This window comes from Cyprinodon variegatus, unplaced genomic scaffold (assembly GCF_000732505.1).
Source record: "Cyprinodon variegatus isolate N-32 unplaced genomic scaffold, C_variegatus-1.0 Scaffold64, whole genome shotgun sequence".
In the NCBI taxonomy this organism is placed as follows: domain Eukaryota; kingdom Metazoa; phylum Chordata; class Actinopteri; order Cyprinodontiformes; family Cyprinodontidae; genus Cyprinodon; species Cyprinodon variegatus.
The window spans coordinates 562952-573133 of record NW_015150517.1 but is presented as its reverse complement, the minus strand read 5'-3'; the positions used below and the strand labels follow the sequence as shown (position 1 = coordinate 573133).

Here is a 10182-nt window from a genome sequence, read left to right as displayed (position 1 = left end):
CTGCAGAAGGTCGACTCCCAGGTTCTGCTGATTTGTTGCGTCTTTAATAAGTGAAATGTAATCGATCCCGTTGTTTCTCAGATCCAGCACAACTGTAAACCTTACTGACAGCAGGAAACAATCTTTGTGTCATAGGGAGATTTTTGTCAACCTTGGATGGCTTTGAATTTCCAGACAATAAGTTAAGATATAATCAGACTGATGGACCTGTTGTAACTTCAGCTGTCGAAGTTGAACGGTTCTTCTGTCAGTTTTTGATCACCAAAAGCACCTTATTGATGTAAACTGTGAGGCTGTTCTCCAAAATAATTTCAACACAGTGAGAATGTCTTCTAGGTGTCTCGCTCTACTATTTAAACTTAAGATTCTTTTGTCATGAAATTGATAGAATGACAGTAGTTTAAAACAAAAAGAAAATCATAAATACTGTTTGAATCCTGTGATTTTTGCCAGAAAATAAATCAATACAATAACCCCAATCCCCTTTGTAACAATGTGCACAAAAATTTACAACCAGTCAGATTTGTTCCTTCATCATGACATCGTATAGAAACACATGGCAGCTTGGAAAGCATGGACAGAACCAAAGCTGACATTTCAGACAAATATCCCCAATGAAGGGAACAGACGCTGCATGTGACATCAGAGGTTAGTATCCAGGGCACGCTCAGGAAAGCAGTAAGCTCCTACTGTTTGATATTCTTTGGCACCTCCAATCCGGTCAGTAAGGTCACCTGAAAGAAAAAAAAAAAAACGTTCAGCAGACAAAGCACGGTACAGGCGGATCGATGTGCATCTATTACAGTTCAATCTCAGTTCTTTGCCGGATTTTTCTCCTTTTCTTAAAGATCCAGGTATAAGAAACTGTGAATCTGCTGCAAATTCTGTTTTTGCTGTTGCTAAAATATTTTATCTCTAAATCTGGAGAAAAAGGTCAAATCAGATTCTTTTACCTTAATGCATTTATTGCTGATGTAAAATATGCTTCAAGTAAAGGCTGAAATTTTAGTAAACCAGTTTTTATGCCAAGAAAAATATGAATGAGCATTTTCTTTCTTTATTACATGTTTGTTTGTCTGGAATGTTAAAAATGACTATCGACAGTAAATTAAAATTCCCAAAATTACTTTTAGAACAATGGTCTGATTCTACCTAACCCGGAGTATCCTTTTTCAATCTAAAGTTATTTTCCTGCTCAAATACAAATAGTCTATAAAACCGACTTTTACCCTTTAACAACATTCTCTATTATCAGAGTGACAGATTTTAAAACTAGATACTTTTACAAAAATAAAAGAAAACATATACTTGAATTAAATGTTTATTATTTGGAAAATTAAAGAAAGCAAAAAAATCCATCTGATCAAAAATCATTGTCTGAATAGCTTAATGCTGATGTTTGAATCTTATCCAGGTATTTCCTTAAAAGGAAATACAGAAACAAATGACTTTTCTTTTTTAAAATGACCTTTTTTTGAGTCAAAGTAGAAAACCACAGTTCACAGAAAGAGATGTTGAGCTGCTCTTTAAAGATATCTGCATGTCATGCTAATCTCAACTCTGAAATGAAACTAACAGCTTCTGAACCTGGTGAACTATGAGCATCAGTCTCTTTAGAGAGTACTGATCCAGAAAATGTCCAGAAAATGTTACCGACACCAACCTGGACGTTTCTGTTGAGGCTGACAGCAGGAACAAAAACCCCGTCCAGGTTCTCGAAGGCTGTTGGTCCATGTTGCTCCTTGTTTATATAGAAGGTTAGGGTCCGTTTGGTCAGATCCAGCAGGATGCCCACAGTGGAGCCCTTAGTGATGCCTCCCTCCGCTCTAGAAGTCACAAACACAGAAAACACAACAGGTATCTTTGTTACAATATATTGTTCTTACTTTTTATTAAATAGTTTTAAATATACAGAATATTAATCCCTCCGATTCTGAAACCCAAAGCTGACATAGATTCATCTGTGTAGTTCAGGACCATTTAACTCATTTTTTACCATCCAGGTCAAAGTTCTGTTTAAACATCTATACCATCTAGTGTGCTCTTTATCAGTAGTTTCAACACCCACCCCCACCCCACCCATCCATCCACTTAGTCCTTGTCAAAATCGCGGTGGAGTCAGTGTCTATCTCCAGCAGTCTATGGGTGAGAGGCGGTGTACACCCTGGACAGGACAGCAGTCAATCACAGGGCAACTCAGAGACACATAACCATGCATGCATGCACACACACACACACACACACACACCTAAGGACAATTTAGAGAAGCCATTAACCTAACAGTCATGTTTTTGGACTGTGGGAGGAAGCCGGAGTACCAGGAGAGAACCCACGCAAGCAGAGGGAAAACATGCAAACTCCATGCAGAAATACCCCCGGCCGGGAGTCAAACCCGGAACCTACTTGCTGCAAAGCAACAGCGCTACCCACTGCACCACCATGCTGCCTGTAGTTTAAACTAAATATTTTAAAATCTAATTACCGGTATGTAAATTATGTAAATCGAATCTGATGTTTTATATCTAAAGAATTATAACATAGGCTGTAGGTTTTAAAAAAACATCATAACCCTAACCGATCGGATGAACACCAAGAGATTGAGCATCAGGTATGTGGTGATGATGTGATTGGGTCAGTTAAATGAATTAAATATAATGGTTTCTTTCCAGTGCCGTTTTCATGTTCCCTGCAGTTGCAGTCATTTGCCAGCATGCCCTGCTTCTGCTGTAGGCCTACTGCGGGACTGTAACGTTCCTGGCACTGGAGCTGATAATTGCAATCAATGCACCTGTTCTCACTCCTCCCCTCCTGCTTAAAAGCTCCGTCCCTCCAGCCTCCAGTGCCAGAACGTCTCTAGCCTCTTGGTGAGAACTTCCAGCCTATTCTTTATGTGCCTCTGCCTGTCTGAACCTCGACTTGTTTTTGCCCCTGTTTTTTGAGCCTGTCTGTCCCCTTTCTGGATTTTTGTCAGCCCGCCTGAGCCCTGCTCGTCAGCCTCAGAGATCTGGACTGTCAACCCATGTTTCTGACCCAGCCTGCCTGAGAGTTACTGAGATTGCCTGCCCCTTTGAACCGTCTTTGCTTCTGTGGATATTGAACTGGATCTGGACTCGGAACTTCCCCTGGATTCTCCCTTGGATACCTCTGCTGGATTTACGGACTCCCCCCTCGTCAAGACCCGGACTGAACCTTGGATTTTCCCAGCACGGACTCCCTCCTCTCCTGTAACCAGACTGAGCTCAACCGAGTCTTCCTGTGGCCAGGTTAGTGACCAAGTTCCTTACTCTAACATCTGCCTGCCTCCACTGGTCACTAACCACCACTCTGTCTTTAGGAGCTGCCTATCGCTGAACCTGACCGCTCTTCCCGGGAGTCCGTGCCGCCCTCTCACTTAAATAAAGACTGTAAAAGCTTCACTGACCTGTTTGCGGGTTGTCTTTGGGTCCATCCATTTCCACTACAGTAATCCATTAAAGGGACATAAAACTGATAACATATCTTGTTCTGCTCTAAAGTGATCAGCATTAATAGTCAGATGTCAGTTTGTTTGAGTTGCATTTGCTTCGTCAGATCTAGCTTTAGAAACAAGACTGACCTGCAGAAAAATCTTAGACAAAAAAAAAAAAAATGGCTCAGAAAAATCTGAGGCAACCTGACAGCTTTGAAGGAAAAAACATCAAAGTAACATAGAGCATGCAATACTGATGAAATGTAGCCTATTATTTTATTGGACTTTAAAACCACTCAGCTTTTAAGGATGCACCCTGGTTTTAATGAGGAATGGACTGGGTGTCAAAGTTGGAAAAGCCTTTTCTAAATGACTATAACTGGTACTTAGGGACCAAAACTCAGGAAATCTCTTTGCTAAAAGGATGAGTTATTCACAATGCTTATGTAAAAAGCCTTTATGCTCTTAAAAATATGGCCTCAGCTGCTTTAGGCACCAGAGGATGAATTAACCTTGCTTGTCCAGTCAGCCATATAACAGACACACAGCTAGAAGTAGCTGTAACAGCTGTTCATTACAAATACACACAGGTAATAGGAAAAAAATATGTATTTTTTTCTTTTAAAATAAAAGAAAAGTAAAAATATATCATACCATCACAGAAATGCAAACTACAAAAAAGAGGCTATTAAAAAAAATGTTTTCTAGCAAAATATATAAAAACAGACCCCCTCTAGTGATGTGAGGAACTGATTTCCAGCAATCTCATACACTCGCTGCCAGATTTCACTGCCAAAGGTTACATAAGTTATTAGGTTTTGGAGGCATTACCTTTAAACACATAAAGGCCAGCTTGGTTTGTTGTTTTTTTGAAAAAAAAAAAAAATCATAATAATAATAATAATAATAATCATGTGATATTTTTTTTTGCCTTTACTGAAGATATTTTCCCTTATTTTAAAATCAGAAAAGGTGGCAAAAACAATGGAGATCTGTAAAGTAGAAAATATTTTTTTCACAAAAACTGGGAAAAGCACATCCAAATAAAAAGCTTCACTGAGAACGAGGAGGTGTCTTGACAGTGAACTCCTACCTGTTGGTGTGGGAGTTGTTGTGCATGAACCAGGAGCGGTTGTTGTCCACATACATGGCCCAGGCCTTGTCGTCCTTCCCCAGCATCATTTCTTTCATGGTGTTGATCCTCGCCACGCCGAACGCAGGGTCCGGGTGGTTGTCATACCGGTCAATGCTGACTTCCCAATAGTGAGTTCCCTGAAAATTAAAGAGAGAATTGTGGAAAATGTACATTATAACAGAACTATGAAAGAACATGTAATTTAAAATAATCCTAACCTTGGAGAACGCAGCCGTCCCCAGGACCACCCGGTCATCGTAGCTGCTGCACGTTGCTGTCTGGTTCTCATTAGACAAGACGATGTCCCGGTGAGCTGAGGAGGGGTCAAAGGTGAACCAAGCCACTGTAACGAGAACACTACATTTAGTCAGAGACAGTCATCCATTTAGGGCCGGGGTCTTCAACATTTTCAAGGCCAAGGACCTCCAAACTGATGGAGAGATGGAGCTGGAACCTCTGATTATATATTGTATAAAATTGTGTTATATCAAATTGGTCCTATAGTAACTCTATTACATATGGAGTAATGTAACGAAAGTAATTTCTCCCTAGGATTATTAAAGTATTTCTGATTCTGATTCCTGGTTGATGGGACAGGTGTTGTGAATGAAATGGTGCCCAGCTTGAAAGAGCTCATGTGTGTCGCTGAATGTGAGCATTGATGACTGAAAGACATCTTCTACCTTCATTTATCTGTTTACTACAATGTGTTTAATTCATGTTAATGTGAATTTAAAGACAGTTCAATTAGTGGAAAAAATCAACAAAAAAACAAAACGCAGTACCTCTGTGGACCCCCTAGGGGTCATGGACCCCCTGTAAAAGTAATGATAACTATAAGGGGTGTTTAGACACTTAACTTATCTGAAAAAATATGGGTTAAACTCCACAAAACCCCAAATAGGACAGAACTTGCTTTGGCAACAGAAATGCAAAACAAACTATGGAATTACAACATGAACTTATATATATATATATATATATATATAAACTCAATTCCAATGTTACACCTATCCTAATGTTTCCAAATCTATTTTCAGCTTTCGTTTGTCTTTACATAAAAATATTTATGATTTCAATGATTAAAAGAATATAATTTTTTGAATAAAGTAACAAATAGTTATAAAGCAGCACATTAATACAAACACCAAAAGGAAAAAAGTCTTTAAAAAAGAAAAAAAAATCAGTTAAAATCCTATTTGCCAGGTTTTTTTTCTTCATCGTGACTATAATTATATGTTCTATCTGATTTTTAAAGCACATTTTCGTTCCAATATCGACAAACTGGCTGGATGGGATATGATTTTTTTTTTCAAATTAGAGTGTTTAGAGTCCCATTAAATAATCAGTAACTTTTTCCCCAGTTTTTTTAAAACTCTTTTAAAATTGGAAAATACAGGAGAACATGTAAGCAGATGTGAGTTGATCCTCATATGTAAGGAAATTGTTATCTAGTTAAACAAAGATTCAGAGGCAGAGGAATAATACATTTAAAAAAGCTGAAAATATGACAAAGCTAGACTTAGCTTTAACTGATGTCAACTCAGGAGGAGGATATAAAGTGTCTGCATCATTTTTTGAAAGCTTTCTGTACAAATAGTTAAGAATTGCAAAATTATTCACATTCCTGTCATTTAGATTTGGGTTTAATTAATCAGTTTACTCACCTTGTATTAATGATTTGAAATATTTAGAAATCTAATACAAAAACTGTGGCGGGAGCTAAAGAATCGAGTGATGGCAAAGAGGTATTTCAACCTCAAAGAGTTTAAGCTTATCAACTATCAAAACAAAATGAAAATATTAATGGAAATATGTATAAACCTGTTCAGCACTGGGGTTGATCCAGTACAGATATTTCCCATTATTCATAAAGAGGATTAAAAATAACTTCAAACATTTTTATAAAAATGCAAGTTGTTTTTTTTTTGTAATGGTAGGCCTACTCCCATTATATTGATCTATTGTCTTTTGCGAGATGCCATCCTTATCCAGTAAAAGTTATATACCGGTAAACTAATTTTAAAAATTACATTTATTAAGTCTTTCTAAATAATAAAGCTTCTCCTCTCTTGTCTCCTTGCACTGTTTTAACACTAACTTTGTACTTTTTATTGTCCTTTAAACAGTAAAAAAAAAAAAAAGAAACTTCTAAAAAGCAGCTTTTGGTATCAATACAGCAGTAGTGGCACCCTAAAACCTGACTAAGGATGATTTTCCCACCCAACACAAAACCACCTCAGTCAGATGTGCAGAAATAAACGATTCATTCTCGTACCATCAGAAGTCTTGAGCACGACCGTCTTGCTGTACGGTCCCACTCCGATGGCGTTGTAGGCTTTCACCCTGGCGTTGTAGGAGCTGTTAAAATGCAGCCCATCCACTGTGCAGACTGTCTCCTTCCCAACATACACCTCCTGAGGTACATCATGTTTCAGCATCATTACAAATGCAGTTTCCATTAAGGCAAGTACAGTTTGATTGAAGAGGTTAGGAAATGTTGGTTTACTTCCACTGTCTTTAATCACTTGTCTTTTTTATAGAACACATCAGCTAATGAATTATTACCGTAATAACAAAGACCTACAAGGGAAAGTATGACATGACTTGCTGCAGTTTTTTAAAATAATAGTTAAATTAGAAAGGGGAAACTGGCTGAAGTGATCACCTGTCTGTGACATTAACCCAGTTTTTACTCTATATAAACATATCTTAAATGCACGTTTGCTGACAAGCATTAAATGATATGTAAAGTAAGCAGTGCAAATTGATTTTCTAATCACATTCATCTTGTTTTGCACCATGAGAGAAAATAAAAACTACAACAGGGTTTTTATTCACTCAAACGCTGAATTTTAACTACCCTCTCCCATGATAACAGTGTATTACAGTCATCAGTTTAAGCTGCAAATATATGACTGAGAACATTGGGAATTTAGAAATGCATTTTTATTCAGTTGATCCTTAGTTAAAAGAAAACTGTTCCTCTAAAAACCTTTTAGAAATCTTCTAGTTGGTTCATCAAATATAATATAGTTACTCTTAAAAATATTGTTGCACCGACACCGATACCAGTATCGGGCAGGGGCCCCGATCCAGCACTAAAATGGTGGTATCGGTATCAGCAAGTACCAACAAATAGAGCACCGATACCATTTTGAGAGCCAAAAGTTTATTCAACTATAGTCACTGATTCCAGGTAAGCAATAAAAATTTCTACTGGATTCACTTTGTATTAGTCTTTTTCCTGCTTCCCAAAGGTAGGCAGCAACAAAGCTATGATGGCAATTTTTTTACATCCAAGTAGTATGCAGTTCTTTATATATACACACACACATCGATTTCAAACAGAGGGTATTGGTATAGTATCGGTATCAGCCAATAATGTACAGCCAGGTATCGAGTATCGGTATCGGGGCCAAAATATTGCATCTGCGCAACACTACTTAAAAACCATTGTAGCATGGGCTAAATGAGTCACAAAAGAAACAACTTAGTTAATAAATAAACAAAACTTCTGAAAATGTTGAGGTAGTTGGCTAAAACTGAGTAGAAGAGCCATTAAAATGCAAAGGAAACCACTTTTACTATCTATATCCTCTTAGCTTTAAGTTTATGCTTATCTGAAAGTGACCCACAGGCAAAGAAGAATATAGACAACACACAGCTACAAACTGTTTACAGAAGTAATCATGAATGAGGCTGTCACTATAAGCTTTAAAAATAAAACACAAAAAAAAACCAAAGAGCTAAAGCAACAAAATCTCTTTAAACATCCAACCATCCATTGTCTTACAAGCTTGATCCCGAGTGGGGTCGCGAGGGGTGCTGGTTCCTATCTCCAGCTGTCTATGGGCGAGAGGCGGGGTACACCCTGGACAGGTCGCCAGTCCATCGCAGGGCAACACAGAGACAAAAGGCACAAACAACCATTCACTCACACACTCACACCTAAAGACAATTTAGAGAAGCCAATTAACCTAACAGTCATGTTTTTGGACTGTGGGAGGAAACCGGAGTACCCGGAGAGAACCCACGCATGCTCAGGGAGAACATGCAAACTCTCTCTGTAAACATTTTGTTTTATTCTATTGTGTGTCTTTTTTTCTTTTCTTGTTTGGCTTTATTTCAATTACCTTAAGTGCTATTATGTTGTACTTTTGAGTAAAAAAGTGCAGAAAATAAAACATCAATATATTAACTCTTTGCCCTCTCCTTTAACCTTAGGATGTGCGATAACTTACCCTGTATTGTCCTCCATTCCCATCATCCAGCTCCAAAATGTAGCCCTCGATGGGGCAACCTGCAGGTGCATTTACCCTCCAGGCCAGGGTGGCGCTGTTGTTCCTTGTGCAGCACTTCTCAAGCTGTAGTAAGGGAGCCGCTGGGACCCCGGGTCCAGATTCCACTGAGGGAAGTAATGAGTGAATGAAGTGTTAATTGAGAAATAAAGCTGAATGAGGGATGTTTGAACAGGCTGAGGGAACCTACTGGGAGCGGAAATAGACTTACAGAGTTAAGGCAAACCAGATTCACTTGGAGGATAACTGGTAATCACTGGAGGTTTAAACTAGGCCACGTAAGAACATTTAACACTGGGGGGCAGTGCAAGTCGAGAACCAGGTTAGACTGATATAAGCTCTGACTTCAAAAGCAGTAATCATTGGATCAGGATGGTGAGTCTGTAGGAGACATGAACTTCCTAAGTCAAAATATTATTACAAAGTCTTATTTATATCTGATATGTTGGTGTTTAATCAGGAAGAGGAGAGCATAAATAAATTGTGTCACATCAGGATCTACGAGAGAAAGTATATCAGTCTAACCATGAACTCAACAGGAGAAAAACACAGTAATAAAACTGCTTTTTTTAGGATTATTTTTGGGATATTCGACTGTTTTGCAGACACGAGGGAAAGGCAGCAGTCATGACAGAAGGGGAAACATAACAGGATTGTTAGTCAGTATAATCTAAAAGCCTTTTTAGGTTTTATTTTTTCAGCTCGCCGCAGGATGTTCTCCTTCAATTCATTCTGTTCCTTTCCCCATGCTCAATATTTATTTCATAAAAGACTCCTACTGAGCTACAGTCTAGATTTCAGCACCATGGCTACATAAGACATCTTATATAACCCTGAATCTTTGTGACTGAATATTACCAGTGAGGTTTTATCATAAAGAAGTTAATCATTTTATTCCTCAAATCTAATTCTCAAAACCATTTTCTACATTTGATTTATTCATAAATTGCTCCTCATGTCACATTACGACCAATAACATGTTAATGTGTAAGAAAACATTTTATCTAGAGTGCGAACTACGTTTGTAGGCACTCACAATAATGGTGTGCATAAAAAAACTTTCAGGAGGAAAATCTCACATAAAAAAATACAGTCTGTAATTTGAACATAATTGCTTAAGAAGGAAAAACAAAATATTAGTAGCTAGGTAATTAGATTTAGATCTTAAAAGAGTAATGTTATGTATTTTTAACCATTTCTGCAATGATGTGTCAGAATGTTTCTCTTTTTTTAGGGATGCACGATATAATCTGCCCCCTATCGGTATCGGCCTGTATCGGCCTTAAAACTGAATATCG

At 38.0% G+C, this 10182-nt stretch overlaps 1 protein-coding gene across 1 annotated transcript in view; it reads right to left on the bottom strand.

Annotated features, from left to right (window-relative positions):
* Positions 1–242: 242 nt before the first annotated feature.
* Positions 243–10182, bottom strand: part of trim67 (tripartite motif containing 67) — a 75962-nt gene continuing 66022 nt past the window's right edge. Inside the window, exons 6-11 of the mRNA XM_015371720.1 lie at positions 8828–8991; positions 6862–7000; positions 4802–4926; positions 4542–4720; positions 1664–1826; positions 243–734 (exon numbers count right to left, since the gene is read on the bottom strand). Coding sequence (XP_015227206.1) covers positions 687–734; positions 1664–1826; positions 4542–4720; positions 4802–4926; positions 6862–7000; positions 8828–8991 — 818 coding nt within the window. The 3' untranslated portion in view covers positions 243–686. The remainder of the gene's footprint in view (positions 735–1663; positions 1827–4541; positions 4721–4801; positions 4927–6861; positions 7001–8827; positions 8992–10182) is intronic.